General features: G+C 41.2%; 1 protein-coding gene across 7 annotated transcripts in view; it reads left to right on the top strand.

Moving 5' to 3' along the window:
- ACTR3B (actin related protein 3B) overlaps nucleotides 1-18,109 on the top strand; it is a 77,763-nt gene that overhangs the window by 12,003 nt on the left and 47,651 nt on the right. For 6 of the 7 annotated variants that reach the window (XM_075922773.2, XM_075922779.2, XM_075922774.2 and 3 more), the window contains 5 exons: nucleotides 7,781-7,836; nucleotides 12,412-12,536; nucleotides 14,352-14,462; nucleotides 16,330-16,425; nucleotides 16,767-16,874. In XM_075922773.2, coding sequence (XP_075778888.1) covers nucleotides 7,781-7,836; nucleotides 12,412-12,536; nucleotides 14,352-14,462; nucleotides 16,330-16,425; nucleotides 16,767-16,874 — 496 coding nt within the window. The remainder of the gene's footprint in view (nucleotides 1-7,780; nucleotides 7,837-12,411; nucleotides 12,537-14,351; nucleotides 14,463-16,329; nucleotides 16,426-16,766; nucleotides 16,875-18,109) is intronic. The other variant, XM_075922781.2, reaches the window with a different exon arrangement.

Genomic DNA, 18,109 nt, shown 5'->3' with positions numbered 1-18,109 from the left:
GTGCTTCTCAAAAAGTGTCTGCAGTATTTAAATCGCCGCTTCATTTTCCTATGTCTGGTAGCCTAATCTACATGCCTCTGGCAACAGAGGCATGTAGTCTAGACGTACCCAAAGACTCTTTGTACCTTGTACAAAGACTATTATTGTAGTATGTTAGGTGTGAATTTAGAGGTATATTCCAATACAAGAGGGCTTTTAGTTCCATAGATTTAAAAAAAACAACTTTTCTACTTCACACATCTTCATGGAAGTCATCCCATTTCAAGTTTCTCAGAATATCTACAGTCAAAATAATGGAATAGTGTGCTCTCTTGTTACAGCCACAGAATTCTGTTGTAATAAATACTTTAGTTGTTAAAATCATTGTCATCAAGTTGGTGGCTTAGCTATGAAAAGTAAGTTTTCTTCTTGAATAGGTATGATGAACTGTTTGTTTGCAGGAAATTCATGAAGCCTTTTGATATTAGGTAACCGTTTATTAACTATTACAGACTATGAAACTTCTTTAAAATTCATAAAGAAATGATCCAAAAAGCAGCAAGAACTGAGTTCTTTCTAGAGTGTCAACAGCAAGATTTATCTTTGAGTTTTAACTTTTCTACTATAAACATGGAAGCAACATTGGTGAGCCATGTACTGAGGTCACAGGCACCGGCTTCCAACTTTCCCCAGGGTGCTCAAGTTGTGCTCTTCCCTAGCCCCTGCCTTCACTCCATCCCTTTCCCAAAGTCCTCTACCCTTGCCAATCCTCTTCCTACCTGTTGTTTTTCTTCTCCCAAGTGTGCCATGTCCCAACTCCTCCTCCCTCCCAATACCTCCTGCATGTTGCAGAACAGCTGATCTGCAGCGTGTGGTTGGTGCTGGGAGGGAGCGGAAGGAATTGATCAGCAAGGCTTCTGGAAGGCAGGAGCTTCTGTGTGGGGTGGGAGGAAGGGAGCTTGGCTGCCCTGGGTGATAAGCTCCCACTAATTTTTTCTGTAGATGTTCTAGCTCTGGAGCACCTATGGAGTTGGCATCTGTGATTGAGGCAGATAGTCTGCCTCCCAAGTTTAAATATTTATATTCTAGATAATATAACCATAGGTGTGTGTTAGGCTCCAAAGGCTAATTCCCAGGCTGAAGTTCAATTTGGAAATCTAGTCAGTATAAAAAATGAATTAAAAGTAATTCAGGGTGTGGTATCTGTTTCTGAGTCTTTTTGTCATCACAGTCATATTTTCCTACTTTTAAAATGTTTTTCTTCACTCACACACAAAACTGATTATCCGTAAATGGGTGTCAGTAAAATTGAGTATACCCAAACTAAACAACTGAAAATAGATATGTATTCCTATGCATGTAATATACTTTTTCTAATGTATTTATTCTATTAATTTTACAGGTTATTAGTCACAATAATTCAGTTATACTTTTTAGGCAGAACTGTGGCTTAATAATAGTCATTCCTTTAAATGCTTCCTGCGGCTCCTCTTGGCTGTAAATGGCAAACTGGAGCCAATGGGAGCTGCAAGGCTCCGTGGCTATGGAGCCTTTAGATAAACAAACCAGAGTAACCTGTTCGCAGCTTTCTCAAAGTAGGCTCCGGCCCACTCTGGGGGAAGTCTAGGTTGGATATTAGTAAAAACTATTTTACTAGGAGGGTGGTGAAGCACTGAAATGGATTACATAGGGCAGGGGTGTCCAAACTTTTTTCAAAGAGGGCCAGATTTGATGAAGTGAACATGCGTGAGGGCCGACCATTTTGCCTGACATTCTTTGAACCATTAAAATTAAATGCAAATTAACTATTTTATGCAAAGTTTATTGCAAACGGCAAACGACATAATACCAACTATACATGTTGTGTCCAAATATATTTATAACTGATTTAGACCAACTGACATTAACTGAGATTTTACAATGTATTCATCTCAATTGAAAAAAAAACTTGCCTACACTAATGTGAAGGGTGAAACTGAGATCTGGACTGCAGTACATAGGCTAGGTCTGGTTCAAAGGCAGTGGTTTTGATGCGCAAAATGTCACGCAGGTGAGAGTCACTTAGTCTTGTCCTCACGCGGTTCTTGTTAAAGTTCATAGCAGAGAATGTCTTCTCACACATATATGTTGAGCCAAACAAGCTCAGCATTTTCTTAGCCAATGTTCGAATCTCTTGAAACCGGCTCTTATCCAGTTGGCGGTAAAAGTTCACAAGAGAGAGCTGTTGGTGACGACTGCGTAACTCGCTGTCACAATGCAGCTCAATGAGCTCGAGCTGCAGCTGATCTGGAGCATCCTCGGGGTCAACAGAGAATGGAGAGGAGAAAAGGCTGATCTCCTTTTCAATAGCTGCAAAGTCCTGAAAGCGCCATTTAAACTCCCCAGCCAGAGATGCAATGTCTGCTGCATACCTGCTCGTTTGCGCACTGATATTGTCCTGTGGAAAACTGTTCATTATTTCCTGCAACGCTGAAAAATGTATGGTATTGGGCTGTGTTTGTGACAACTGCCTTATGAAAAGTTGCAGCTTTGTCCCAAAGGCTTTGAGGTGTGAATAAAGCTGGTTCACCGCTGCATCTTTCCCCTGAAGACTCGTGTTCAGTACATTCAGATGCTTTGTTATGTCAACTAGAAACCCCAAATCAGCCAGCCAAATAGGATCAGATAGTTCTCGCATTGGTTGTCCCTTTGTTTCCAAGAATTCTCTGATTTCCTTTCTGAGAGAGTAGAAACGCTGCAGTGCAGACCCCCGACTGAGCCATCTTACATCGTTGTGATATAAAACATCTTCGTATTCAGCCTGGATGTCCAGTAGAAACTGTTTAAACTGGCGGTGGCACAGGGCTTTAGAGCGAATAAAATTAATAGTCTTTCGCACCGGTTTCATAACATGATCATATTTGAGATGTTTAGCACAGAGAACTTGTTGATGAATGATATAATGGAGTTTAATAGCTTTGCCTCCTCCTTCGATCACCTTGTTACAGATTAGGGTTGATAATCCACTTCGTTCACCAACCATGGCAGGTGCCCCATCAGTAATAATCCCAGTAACTTTGTTCCAAGGCAGTTTCATGTCATCTATGGCGGAACTAACAGAAACAAATAAATCTTTTCCTCTTGTTTGGTCCGTAAGGCTCTGGAGGTCAAGTAGCTCTTCAGTCACATTCATTTCATCGTCCACCCCTCTCATAAAAATCAGCAACTGAGCTGTGTCAGATAGGTCTGTGCTTTCATCACAGGCTATTGAAAAGAAGTCAAAATCCACTCCTTTGGATGTCAACTGTCTCTTAATATCTGATGAAATCTCTTCAATTCTCCGTGCTACAGTGTTACGAGCCAGGCAAATGTTGGCAAACTCTTGCTTCTTCTCGGGACAGATATTCTCAACCATTTTCATAACGCATTCTTTGATAAAGTCACCCTCAGCAAAAGATTTGCAATTTTTAGCAATTAACGTTGCCACCTCATAGCTCGCCCTTGTGGCATTTTCATTTGACTCATGGGCTCTTATGAAAAATTTCTGTTGTGACATTAAAACAGCTTCAAGTTGCTTCAACTTTTCACTGCGGTCGTGCCCTGTAAGCTTGTCGTATGTGCTATGTCTCGACTGGTAGTGTCTCTTGACATTCAATTCCTTATAAACAGCCACAGTCTCTTGGCATATCAGACAAACACAGTGATTCTCTATTTCAGTGAAGAAATATTCCACTTTCCACCTGTCCTGGAAGCGGCGGCCCTCACTGTCAACTTTTCTTCTCTTATTTACAGTCGCCATTTTTTTAAATTGACCAGAAGGGGAAGGGATCATGTGAGCGCAGTGCCAGAGGTTTAATACACTGCCCAAGTAATACACTGCACTAATACACTGCCCAACAAGAATTCTCTTGCCTTTGTGGCTGTTTGTGGCGAAGTCTCTAATGTTCGCAGCTCCACGTGCCTGAGCCCGCCAGGAAGCTGACAGCGCGCAGGGCCAATCACAGATACTGAGCTTGAGCAGCTGCGGAGTCCGTCCCTGATCTCAGCAGCTGCGGAGTCCGTCCCTGCACTCTCAGCCCCAAGGTAGAGGGCTTGCAGGGTCAGAGGCGGGCGGAGAGCGCAGGGCACGCTGGCCTCACGGCGGCCCGGGGGCAGGGCGAACCCGTAGCCAAGCGGGGGAGCGGAGCTGCGGACGTGCCCTACATGGAGGACTTTAGGACCGCAGCGGCCGCCATGGACGGCGGCGGCGCGGCCGGAAGCGGCGCCAGTCAGAGGAGCGCCGGGGAGCCAGGAGAGGGGGAGGAAGCGGGGGCTGTCCCTGCACTCTCAGCCCCAAAGCGGAGTGCAGGGGCAGGGTTTGGGACTGCGGCGGCGGCCCGAAGCGGCGCGCTGAGCGCGCCAGTTAAAAAAAGCACCGGGGAGCCGGGAGAAGCGGGGGGCCGTATTAAATCCGACCGCGGGCCGGACTTTGGATATGCCTGACATAGGGAGGTGGTGGAATCTCCATCCCTAGAGGTTTTTAAGTCCCGGCTTGGCAAAGCCCTGGCTGGGATGATTTAGTTAGGGCTGGCCCTGCTTTGGGCAAGGGGCTGGACTCGATGACCTCCTGATGTCTCTTCCAGCCTTGGGATTCTGTGATTCTAGAGACAAGAGGAGGTAGTTTAGAAATTAACAGATTTATTTTTGTATGTCTTTGTATATACACATGCAAGGAGACAGAGCAAGGCCATTTACTTGAAGTGCCCAGAACCATTCTGAAGCAAGGGCTGGTAGTTACTTGGTAATTCAGTGTTCTTTGTGAGCTGGAAAGTACATTTCCATGTGGGTGGAGTCGTGAATATTAATAAATGGAAAACTGAGCCAGTCAGAGCTCAGGGAGGGCGAAGCCATAAAATCGGCGCATTAAACTACTTAGGTGGGTTCAGAGGATGATCCTGACGAAATATATGATGGTGCCTCATAGAGTCAGGGGCTGGATGGCAATACCTGTGGTGACTTTTCCAGTCTCTTGAAACTAGTAGCTCAGTCCCTCGGTCCTCCACAGGAACGAATCCTTAATACAGTTTGGGACTTACATGCTATATTTATAAAGCTTGACCTGGATGTTCCCCTTGATACTTTTTTTAAGAGAAAAGTAGCATCTAGATCAAAATTTTTGATAGACTCATGGATTCAGCATACTTTTAAAATATTTTGAGATTATGTTTAGACCTTAATTTATTGAATTCAGATTTCATTTTAACCATGTTTATGTTTAAAAAAAATGTAATTAAATAAAATTTAAAAAGTCATCCATTTTCATGTACTCTGGCAAGCAGAAAAGCTTGATTTAAATAATGTATTTTAATGTGTTTTACATTTGAAATTTTCTTTAAGAAAATAACAAATTTCATTTCATTTTTGGTAACCATTAAAACATGTTGATTTTCAAGTAGATAAAGTCTTTATACTAAATTTGATGCTACATTTTGGTAAACAGGAGGACACATTATATCTACATACATTGCATGTTAAGCTGTATGATTGTTTAAGTTGATTCACATCCATTTTTATTTTTTGTACTATGTTAGAGAATGGTGAATGGTATATTTCTTTATTGCACTATTTTCCTACTTGTTGTTTGTGTCAAGCTCTGATGAAAATTATTATTCAATTAAAATGCACAAAACCAGTGTGGTGTTTGATTTAAAAAAATCTTAAGTGTACTGGATAGATAAGAATAAATTATCCAAACATGTTTTGCACTAACTGACAAAGAAGATAGTGAATTGAATTGATTGTTTCTGGTAACTATCTACATCATTATTTTAAAATTAGTGGATATCCTCTCACAGTTAGTTTTTATTTATAGCTAAGAAGAGATAAACAGGCTTTCCTGCTGTTTCAACTTTTAAGAACTGGCTTCTTAAATCTGAATGAACTAGTTATTGAACTGAACTAGTTGAATAAACTGAACTGTGAAGAATATATTCCCTCTGCACCTACAGAAGAGGCTATTCCTGTCCAAAACTGTTTTAAAACCAACTCTAGCTCCAGATGGGATCAAATGTGCTTTTTACTTGTTCTGTGGTTTGACTTCCTTTAACATTTCAGTAGCAAACATTACTGCTTACTTTTATATTTTGTTTCTTATTTAAATAATTTAACAGATTATAATAATTGTAGGACTTAATATAGATATAATTTCAAATAGGTTGGTTTTTAGAGCTGAAAATTATTTGATTTAAATAAAAATTGATCTAAAAAAATTAAAATTTTTCCACTCTGTGAAGAAGCTTACTAACTTGCTCAATGTTACAGAAAATATCTGTATCACAGCCAGGTGTAAAACACTAGTTCCTGGCTCTCAGACTTACGCTTCTGTCTGGGCTGATTCCCCACTGTGGCACTCTGAGTACAGAAGATGGGGGCCTTCAAAGACCTTAAATACCTTTGCCTCTAGGCTCTGCTTCTAAAAACTCCCAGTTACAGATGCCCTGGCTCTAAGAAAAAAACAAAAGCTGCCACTATCAAGTGATTTACCCTAAAAAAAAAAAAGGGGGGGGGGGAACACTTGAATTCCTCCCCCAGGGATACCTGAAGAACTTTTGCCCCAAAGAGCTTGAAAAGAGAGAAACAAGCTGCTGTTTCTGGTAGCGAATTGCCCCATCTCAGGCAGGCAGATATACACGCAGACCCCTGTTATGTTCCAGGACACAAGAACCAAATCATCAGCTTAAAAGGTGATTTTTATTAGCAAAACAAAAGATATACTTGATAAAGCATACTTGGTTGCTAGATGTTATAGAGCAACTAGGAAAGAACAAATCAAAACACAAAGAACCATAGTCCTTTGGGCAATAACTTAAATGGTGAATGCAGGAGGGAAAGCATGGATTCACACAGAGAAATTTAAACCAAACAATCAAAAATAAAGAAAAATACCTTAATCGTGAATAAATACACATTTTCCCTTTATTGATCTCATCCCTTTATTGATCCCTTCCTGGTTCAGTCCACTTCCATGCCCCAAATTCCTTGGAAGCATGGTAATCCTGCTTGGGTTTACATCATTTTGCATCTCTCAATTCCTGGCTTAATTTCTCTATACAAAGAAAACAGGCAAGGTATCTTACACAATTCAAATTTCAGCACTGTGTTCCCATTGGTTCTTCTGGCCCTTTGCTAACCACCATGCTAGCTACCTTTTAGGAGGCCAGCATTCCTCCTATCCATCACAGCTTCAAACATATCTCTTGTTCTCGTCTGCCTCCATTAGACAATATAAACGTAAGGCACAAGTGTGAGAAGTCCTGCTGCTAACCCTGTCAGTGTCCATAGGATTGTGTAGATGTTAGAGTACAAAAGATCTGAATGGGCATTGGGATGGCTCACTAAATGATTACCTGCCCTGTTCATTCCCTTTGGAGCACCTGGCTTTGGCTAATGTCAAAAGACAGGATACTGGGCTAGATGGATTTTTGGTTTGACCCAGTGTGGCTGTTCTTATGTTAACAGAATAATATGTCCCACTGAACCTTTTTTTACAAGTAATAAGTGAGATAGAGAAAACCTTAGTTGAGTTGGTAATTAGGAGGAGGGTGAAGAGGATACCTTTTCACTTGTAAACTGAGAATGTTTGATACTTAAATCATTGGACATAAATATGGAACTCCACCATGTGATATTTAGTCATTTTTCAGAGCATATCTGTGTCTAACAAAGTAGATGGTCCGTACACTTGTTTAGCTGTCACACTGTACGCAGCGTGATCATTGTCTCTGCTTTGTATAGTCAGTTTTGAGCTTGAAAATGAACTGATTTCTTTTGATAAATTTTTTAGGTACACAAAACTTGGCTATGCAGGAAATACGGAACCACAGTTCATTATTCCATCATGTAAGTAACTTTTGCCCCAACTACTGATGTACAAAATTATGATGAGCAATACACAATTTGTTTTCCAGTTCTTTATGCAATCTTCCAAGGTCTCTTGTCCATATGGGAAGGGTTATTCATTATATCCGCATCCTTGGCTCGAGTATAACTAACAGGAACTCCTTCCTGAAATTTGCCAGGATTGTTTTAATTAAATCTACTTCTGCTTGCTATGACTAAGATAAAAAGAACTCTAGTCCCATTTCCTTCCTATCTCTAATGTTTTTCTGCCAGGATTTTGGTTTAGACAGAATACAAGGTACTGACAGCATGGTTGCAGCTTGGGTAGTACTGGGAGACTTCTTGTCAAGGTAAGTACTGAAATGCGGGTACCACTTTCCTGCAGTGTCTATCCAGCTTTATGCAGGCTGGGATTCTAGAAAAAGTAAAAACAAATGCTAAATGATATAGTCCCTTGTTGGAAGCCATGTACAGTATACTCCTCTGTATCTGAACCTCTGCATTATCAGAACCTCTACCTTGTCCCTCAGCATGAGATACATTCTGCTCTACATAGAATTCATGTATCTCATGCTGAGCGACACAGAAGGGAGTCAGGTAATGTCAAGGGTTGGATAATAGAGCAGAGACCCCCAACCAAGACTGTGAGGAGGAGAAGCAGGACAGACATGTGGCTACCAGCAAAGCTACCAGGCTGCTGAATGGCTCCTAGAGCTGTGCAGGGTGCCAGTTGAAGCCCAGCTATCATGAGAGTCAGTGAGCAGGGTTATGACAGCTGAACTTCAGAGGCAGGCTGGTGACACTGGACCCTGGCCAAGTGGGGAGGGAGGCTGCAGTCCTAATAGGACAGAGCAGAAATACTGGCCAGAGATGCTGCTTTGCCCTGCCAGGATTGCAGCTTTCCCTGCACTTTGCAGTGACTGGGTATCATCGGCTCTGTGGCAGTACAGGGAGCCCTCTTCAGCCTCTCTGTCATAGCAGTGGGGCCATGACACTGGAGCTGCAGAGAGCTCCCTATGCTGATACAGGGCTGATAACTCCCGATCTCTGCATATGCAAGATGTGGGAGAGCTGCTGTCCTGCTAGGGCAGAGGTGAGCCCCTTGACCAGTACTGCAAGGAAAAGGAAGAGTTCCTGGCTGTGAGGGAAGCCAGTCTGCAGCTGAATTCTTCCTGCCCTCTCACTAAACTGAATAAAATCCATATTCCCTATCCAGTTCAGATAAGAGGAGATTGCTTACTTGTACCTGGAGGTTCTTTATAGGGTCCCTACCTATATTCCACTCGAGGTAATGCACATGGTCCCAGACTCAGACCTTTTCAAAGTAGTATTGCTTAGCAGTCACCACATGCACCTTTGTATTGCCTCATGTTTTGGCACAGGGTGGTAAAGGGCGTGGTAGACTGGCCACATCTCTAGTTCTTTCTCTACTGCAGCCCTCCAGAGCCACAGCAGTGAGGAAGGAGGGTGGAATTAGAATACACAGGGTCTGCACATCTTGAGGAATCTCCAGTTACAATATAGACCCCTTCTGTAGGGGTATGTCTACACTACCCCGCTAGTTCGAACTAGCGGGGTAATGTAGGCATACTGCACTTGCAAATGAAGCCCGGGATTTGAATTTCCCGGGCTTCATTTGCATAAGCTGGGTGCCACCATTTTTAAATCCCGGCTAGTTCGAACCCCGTGCCGCGCGGCTACACGTGGCACGGAGTAGCTAGTTCGGATTAGGCTTCCTAATCTGAACTAGCTGTACTCCTCATTCCACGAGGAGTACAGCTAGTTCGGATTAGAAGGCTAATCTGAACTAGCTACTCTGTGCCGTGTGTAGCCGTGCGGCACGGGGTTCGAACTAGCCGGGATTTAAAAATGTCGGCGCCCGGCTTATGCAAATGAAGCCCGGGAAATTCAAATCCCGGGCTTCATTTGCAAGTGCGGTATGCCTACATTACCCTGCTAGTTCGAACTAGCGGGGTAGTGTAGACATACCCAAAGACATGGTTTTAAGGAGGGGTGAGGAACCTTTTTTAGGGTCGGGGCTGCTGACCCACAGAAAAATCAGCCCTGACTGAGAAGGAGAAAGACATTCCCCTTGCTCACCAGTGTCTAGGGAGGCCCAGGCTACTGGATTTTATGTGCACCAGCCCCACGGTGCGGTGACAGGAGGGTGAGCACCAGCATGGGCTCTCCAATGCCCATTTGCATGTTAAGGCAACGGGATGCTTCACTGCCGCAGCAGGGGGGCAGGAGGGAGTAGGCGGTACCATGGAGGCGGTGTTAGGGGGATCTGACTTTTCAGCCAGCTCCTCCCCACCAGCTCCTGTTCCCTCTCTCCTTCCTGCCTCTGATACAGAGGAAGTGTGTAGGTGGGGGGGAAGTGAGTAGTTGAGTACTTGACTCGCCTACCTGCTTACATCCCTAATAACGGATAGCTGGTAATAATGTGTGGCATCTTTGTATATTACCCAAAGTTCATGAATATTTATATACGTCCTGGTCTCTCGCATTGTCCAGGTGCTGTGTCTCATGTGATCTCCAGCATGAGCACCCTGGCCTGAGAGTGATGCATTTGTTATAACTGTCATGGTCAATGAGAATGGGAGGAAGGAAGTCCTTCCACAGACTTGTATTGGATCTGTCCCCATCAAAGAAATGACCTTTGGTGGAACATGATGCATAGGGGAATAGAGTCTTTGCAGCTAATGTTGCGGACAACAAGGGTGCAGGCTGGCAAAGGACATAACGTATATGCATGCCACGATATGCTCTAGGATGCAGTCATACATGGACTTCAGTGTCAAGTAGTTAGAGATCTGGATCTGTCATCCAGCTGATGAGATGACCTTTCAATCCACGAGTTCCTGTTTCTTACTCTCCGTATGGTTGATCTTGCTGTTGTTGTATTTGTGCCAAAGGAGCTGGACACCAGCTTCTTGGGTGAGGCAAAGGAAGAAACTGCCATGGAGCTGCTGGCACTGCTTGGCACTCATGTGGAACCCTGAGGCAATACAAGGATGCATGCATGAACTGCCAAGCATTAGTCTTTTGAGCAGCTCCAGCTTCAGGACTATGGTGTATGCACATAACACTTGATAGACTACAATAGGGACCATTACTCCCAGTTTTAGGAATATACAATATCCACCTTTTGTGGTGCACAAGTGCTGTGCCCTTAGTGTATTAAAATGGTCTCATTATTTGGATCAGTTACCTGTTTTTATAGATGCATATTAAAGCAAAATGTTCAAATCTAAATTTTATATCTTTTTAAATGCCATTGATTTTAGTTGTCCTTTATTTCAGTAATGTTTTGTATATTATGCTTAAGAGCTTCGGTATGGACTACATATTGCCTTAAATTTGAGATACTAATTATGTTTCTCCTGTATTTTAAAAAGATGTATAGAAATTTGTTCCATTAATCTAATACAGCATGTAGTTTTCTAATGCCCACAGTATTTTTTTTTGTTTGCTTGCCTTGAATGCTGACTTTTTTTGATATATTTTACAAGGTAAGGAAATGCTAGATAAGCCCTGAGGTCCAAGGAAGTAACTGAGAAAGCACCCTTTCTCAGAACTATAGCATAATAATGATGTGGTTCAGTTAATAATTTTTAGTGTTAGGCAATTTTCTAAATTGAAAGAGTTTATAAAGATATATTTATATGTTGAGCTAAATAGGTTTGTGTGTACAATATGGTAGAAAATATTTCTCATAACTATTAATTTAATGTAAATCCTGCTTTTGACAACTGGAATGTTTTGTGGGGTCTGGTTTGAAAAGAAGTCCTTTGTCCTAATACTGATAGTAGCCTTCTTAGGTGATTATTTTACAATACTGTCTGTTCTCCATTATAAGTAGTTGAGTGTGTGATTTTGGCTTAATGAAACAAGATTGTAAATAAGCAGGCTACATTTTACAGTAGTTTATTCTGTTTTTATTCATAGTTTGCCCTAGATTTCTTGCTGCTTAGTCTTTCTGCCTACACCAGCCTTCTGTTAGCGATTTTAGTGATAGTTGCCTCCTGTTAATAACAAGCATGAATGTCTCAATCGGCTTCTCTATAGGGCTGCAAATTGATTTTTTTTACTAGCCGTAATAATGGCTCAGTAATTTACTGTTTCAGAATATTTTTTCTTTATCCAACTGCTTCCCCATTTTCCTTTCTCTGAAATCGCCAATATGCCTGATATATTGAGACCCAGAAAAACCTGTGATTTCCTCACTTCAGGAGTGCCTACTGAATTGGAAATACAAAAATATACCGCTTTCTTGAATCCTGTAGTTGGCAATAAGGTAAATTTTTTAAGTGATCTGTGTGGGGATTTGGTTGCCACTCCCACTGATGATAATTGTAGATGAGTGACCAAATCCTCTGCACTGCACTGAAAATGCAGGCTAATATGTTAGTTTGTCAACTTGTCACATCCTATATTCCAGTCTTTATTTTTGAGAAAAGAAGTCTTGAATGCTTTATTTAAAGCAGGAAAGGAGAATGCTTAACACCTCAGTGTTCCATTAAAAATGAAACTTTTTCTCTGACTTTTATAATGGATTTTTATTTATTTATTTAGGTATTGCAATCAGAGAGTCAGCAAAAGTAGGTGACCAAGCCCAGAGGAGAGTACTGAAGGGGGTTGATGATCTAGACTTCTTCATAGGAGATGAAGCAATAGATAAACCTACCTATGCTACAAAGGTAAGAATATATAATGATGCTTTAAGCATCTTTCAGAAATCTTCCTGAATTGACTCTTTCTGTGTTTTCATTATTGTAGATTATTTCAAAAAAATTTGACAGACATTTAAACAATGATCTGAAGTTTGCTATCATTAAGTATACTACAAATTAAACTTCTAAAATTCAGGACTCTCTGGTCTGGCAACATCGGTGGTCTAGCAGGATCACAGCTATTACTGGACCAGAGAGCCCTGGCTGGCCAGGGTTGGGGAGTGCAGCCCCACTTGGGAGGGAGGCAGCAGGGCTGGTGGCCAGGAGAGCATCTTAGACTGGTGCCCCTAATGCAATGGGGAGCACAGTTCCAGACCCAGGTGGGAGCGCAGCCCCAGCAGGGCTTGTGGCAGTGGGGCTGTCAGCAGGGAGTAGGGCCAACAGCCGGGAGGGGAGAGTTGACCTTCGTGGTCTGGCAAACTCCATGGTTCGGGACTGCTCAGACCCCAAGGGTGCTGAATCAGAGAGGTCCCACCTGTAGTTATTGCAAATGCAGAATGAAAGGATTTACTTTAGTTTGCTTCAGTTTAGCATTTGCAAATGTGGGTGGGTTGGCCTCTTTCTTTTTTTTTTTTTTAATAGGTATTTTACCAATGGTATAGCAACATTGATAACATGCATTTTTTTGAGGGTCCGTTTATATAAGGCACTTTCTTGTTCCCAGTAGTGTTAGTAACTTGAAATAGTCATAGATGCAAAATCTTTTTATTTCCCCTTGCTGAAAATTAGAGAATATCTATATTTATAATACATTTACTGTATATTTTGGTTCTCATCAATTTGCTTTGAGGAATGTCAGAACTTGTCCTCTGGCCCCTTTGCACAGGGTCATCCTATAAGCCCATTTCTCTGTGCCTCACTATTTCTTTTTCCTATGAAGGAACATTTTTGGGGTGGGGGCGTTGATAAAATAAGGGTATATATTAAATTCATAAAATAAATATCAGATTTTTTTTAATGTATTAGGATAAACACCAGTCGTGTGCTGGGCACTGAAAAAATATGCAAAGCTAGTCGTTGCCTGTAGGAACCTATGGTCTAAAATAATATCATACTTAAGACTTGTTTTCTCTATTTATCTTTGATCACTCCAAGATTGTAAAATGCTTCCAAAGGATGAGAAGTCTCACATCCCTGGTTTACAGGTGGGATAACTGATGTAGAGGGAGGTGAAGTTCTTTGCCAAAGGTCACCCAGTAAGGCAGCAACAGAGCTAAGAATAGAACCTATGTCTTCTGACTCCTAGTCCATGAACAGAATCATAGTGGGAGATTCAGGAGAGGACAACTTAAAATTATTGGTTTTCTTTTATAATTAGAATGGTGACACACAATGTTTACCTAGATTTGTATTTATGGTTTTCATTGAAGAAACTAGGATTTTGCTTCTCATGTTCATTGTATTGTTACCTATCAGGGATGTGAATGATTAACCAGTTATTCGGTAAGCCTTACCTTTAATGTTACTGGCTCCAGTTAACTGGCCAGAGCAGCCTCTGTCCATGGCAGGCCTGGCCCGCCTCCACTGCAGCAGACGGGCTGCTCTGACCGGCCAGCTGGAGCATCCCCTGTCCGTGGTGGGTCTGGGCCCCCCTGCTGTAGGAAGGGACTATTCTGACCGGCAGGCAGACTCTGACTGGGAGTCTAGCAGCAGCAGCAGCAGCCCTAGTCCCAGAGCCAGGAGCCTGCTTAGTCAATTAACTGGTTAACTTGTTGATTGGAATTTTGCATCCTTATTACCTATTGGCTCATACACATGATTTAAAATGTTCTATTTCTTCAGTGGCCTATACGACATGGTCTTGTTGAAGATTGGGATCTCATGGAGAGATTCATGGAGCAAGTAATTTTCAAATATCTTCGTGCTGAACCTGAAGATCATTACTTTTTAATGGTGTGTAAAGGAACTGGGTGAGAAAATGCTTCCACAAATGGGAGATGGAATAATTGTGCTGGATATCATTCCAAACACAGGCATTTATTTATTTATATATATAAATCCTAGAAGCCTTTAGTAACTTTTCATTTTTATAGCTTTAGAAATAATTTATAAACTCGCATTACTGGAAACCGACTCTTTACTCCTGAAGTGGGCTTCTTGCTTTGGGCTTTATTTTTTTAAAGCTTTGGGTGGCTTGATTGAATTACATCTGTCAGTAATTGGCTGACTTCAGTCAAACAAAATAAAGCATTACAGTGAAATAGGGAGAAATGTCACTTAGCAATATGCTATATGTTAGCAATCATATGTACAGTTCATAGAATCATAGAATAATAGGACTGGAAGGGACCTCGAGAGGTCATCGAGTCCAGCCCCCTGCCCTCAAGGCAGGGCCAAGCTCCGTCTACACCATCCCTGACAGATGTCTATCTAACCTGTTCTTAAATATCTCCAAAGAGGGAGATTCCACCACCTCCCTTGGCAATTTATTCCAATATTTGACCACCCTGACAGTTAGGAATTTTTTCCTAATGTCCAATCTAAACCTCCCCTGCTGCACTTTAAGCCCATTACTCCTTGTCCTGTCCTCAGAAACCAAGAGGAACAAATTTTCTCCTTCCTCCTTGTGACACCCTTTTAGATATTTAAAGTTATGTATTACCTTCTGTGAAAGGTTTTTGTTGAAGATTAAATTAGTTACCTAATGCAAAATTCTTTTTTTAAATCAGTAGTTGCACATAGGAGGAGACAAATATAAAGACTACATTATTCATAGCTGTATTTTTTTTTAAGTAAAACCACCATTAAGTAGTTAAGGTCCCAGATTGGATGAACCTTAAAACTTGTTCATGATTAAACATTATATGAATTGTTGGGAAAGGTGGTTGTGTGCAACTAGATTTGCTTGTTTGCTTGGAATCCTGAAAAACAATTTGATTTTAGTTTACTTAAAATTTAATGCAGATGATTTCATCTATTTTCCTTGGTAATTCACTGCCTTTCATGTAGGAGTAGCAGGGATGTGAAGAATCATTGGAGGCAAAGTCTTCTTCCTGTACATAATGAAGATTATCCTTTGTATACAAATTCTGCAAACACACATGCACTTTGTCTAACTTTATTATGATGAGTAGTCCTATTGAAATCAATGGGACCACTTGCAGTAGGAAATTGGGAAGTTGCAAAAGTGTTTGTGGGATCACCGTCATTCATTGAATGTGACTTTTTTTTTTAATTCTTGTACTGCTTACATGTCAAAGGCATGCTATTTATTATGGCCACAGTACAGGCAGTCCCTGGGTTACGTACAAGATAGGGACTGTAGGTTTGTTCTTAAGTTGAATTTGTATGTAAGTCGGAACTGGCGTCCAGATTCAGCTGCTGCTGAAACTGACCAGTGGCTGACTACAGGGAGCCCGAGGCAGAGCAGCTCTGCCTTGGGGACGCCTGGGGTAGAGCAGCTTGGGGTGCTGCCGGGTTGGTCCAGTAGCACCCAGGAGTGCCCCAGCTGCTCTACCCCAGGCGTCGGCGAGAAAAGCCTGGTCTGCCTTGATGTCATTTCTGTTCACATGTCAAACCAAAGCTTTTTCTAAATAATCAATAATTTTTCAAAGAAATGTTAACAATCATGTTGTGGAAGGTTGGGCCTGCGTCTAACCTCCAAAGAGTAAATGGATCCAGATCTGTTTACCTGGGACTTATTTGGGGTTCTTGAGTACATTCATAAAATGAAAAAAATTGATTACTGCTGTGTCAGGAGCCTCATTTGATAAAAATCTGAACTGCATTAGATATTTAATAAGGTGACTTTTCTTTACAGACAGAACCGCCACTGAACACTCCAGAAAACCGAGAGTATCTTGCAGAAATCATGTTTGAATCTTTTAATATACCAGGACTTTACATTGCTGTTCAGGTGAACAAAGTGAATCTATACTTCTAAAGTACAGTATAACTGGAGTATGTATGGTCTTCAGCAAGCATATACCTAAAATGTTTGAAGCAGGATTTGGGGTCTGGAAGGAATTTTCCTCCAGGATAGATTGGCTGAGGCCCTGGACTTTTTTCGCCTTCCTCTGTAGCATGAGGCACGGATCCAGGAGTGGGTGGGTGAGATTCTGTGGCCTGCATTGTGCAGGGGGTCAGACTAGATGATCATAATGGTCCCTTCTGACCTTAAAGTCTATGAGGATTATCTAAAATTGTCTATTAACATGTTCTATTCATATCTAAATATTAACTTTGCTTCTTATCTAGGCAGTGTTGGCCTTAGCTGCATCTTGGACTTCACGGCAGGTTGGCGAGCGTACATTAACAGGAATAGTCGTTGACAGTGGTGATGGAGTAACGCATGTAATTCCTGTGGTAGGTAGTAAATTGTAGTTTACAATCTTAAATTCTTTGTGTGACTGTGAAAGTTTCTTTGGTCTTCAGTTAATAAATCAATTTTATTTTTGTCCAGTTTTGGGGATATTAATTGTGGCACTGTGGAAGAGTAGTGGAGATTAGAGGAAAGAATGTATATATGTGTAAAAGGGATGCCGACACATTCATTTTAGAACCAAATTATAGATATGCCTGCAGTAGAGGATATGTAAATGAAAAATTTAAAAATTTGATTTATAATCTTATAGTGGTGATATTAATACAGAACAATCAATATTTTCCAAACCAGTCTTGACAGTGTGATTACAGTAGTTGTAAAACATTGAAATCTAAGTTCATTAAATGCCATTATGGTTCTTTCTCTTTGAGGTCAGAAAGAAATGCCATACTTGGTCCATCTAGCCTAGTATCCTGTCTTCTAACATGAAGGCTTTATAAAAGGAGTCAATATGCCTTTTGGAGAGTCCTATTCTTGTATAAATAGGAGTCTTATTCCTGTCCGTGCATCTTTCTTTATCCAAATTTTTCCAATGATCAATATTTATTAATGCTGCTCAAATATGAAAAAGTTGATCAGTGTGGTGGATAATCTTACATGATGGTGAGATCATTTCTCCTTTGAAGGTGTAACACTTTTCTGTGTCCTGAGTTCTATACTCAAAATGTTTTTTTGGACATTTGTATAGTATTCTACCTTTTGAATATGGAATATTTCCTCATGATACTGTCTACACTTTAGTGTACACTTAGTTTGGCTTTGTTTCACACAAGTATATATAAACAAAGCACAGAGAACTAGTTGGTTTCTAATTGTCTAAACGTCTTAGGATACAAAGATTAGAGTAGAGAAATAATGATTGTAATTTCTGTTCCAATTATGGCATTCAGTATATTTGCGGGAGACATAATATGCCTGAATGACCTCTGAATACTGGAATATATTACAGTGCTGTGGGCTCCATTCAAATGTTTAGGTTTATTGCATGTTTGTGATTATCTGTACTGTGCATTATTTGCCATCAAATGGGAACTATTGGAAACTAAACAAGCTTGCCATATGAAGTAGTCATTGCTGTAGTAGTCATTGCTGTTACTGGCTATGGCCAATATTACCCTCTTCCTTTTTCTCAGAATTCCATTACTTCTCTTTACTGTGCTCATTGGCCACTTCCCTTCCCTTGAATACCTTTTTTGTTTTTCGATATTTTTGTAAA

The sequence above is a fragment of the Pelodiscus sinensis genome, chromosome 2 (assembly GCF_052426305.1).
Source record: "Pelodiscus sinensis isolate ZL-2025 chromosome 2, ASM5242630v1, whole genome shotgun sequence".
Lineage (NCBI taxonomy): Eukaryota > Metazoa > Chordata > Testudines > Trionychidae > Pelodiscus > Pelodiscus sinensis.
Note: the sequence above shows the minus strand (reverse complement) of the source record. Positions and strands in the feature narration are given on the sequence as shown.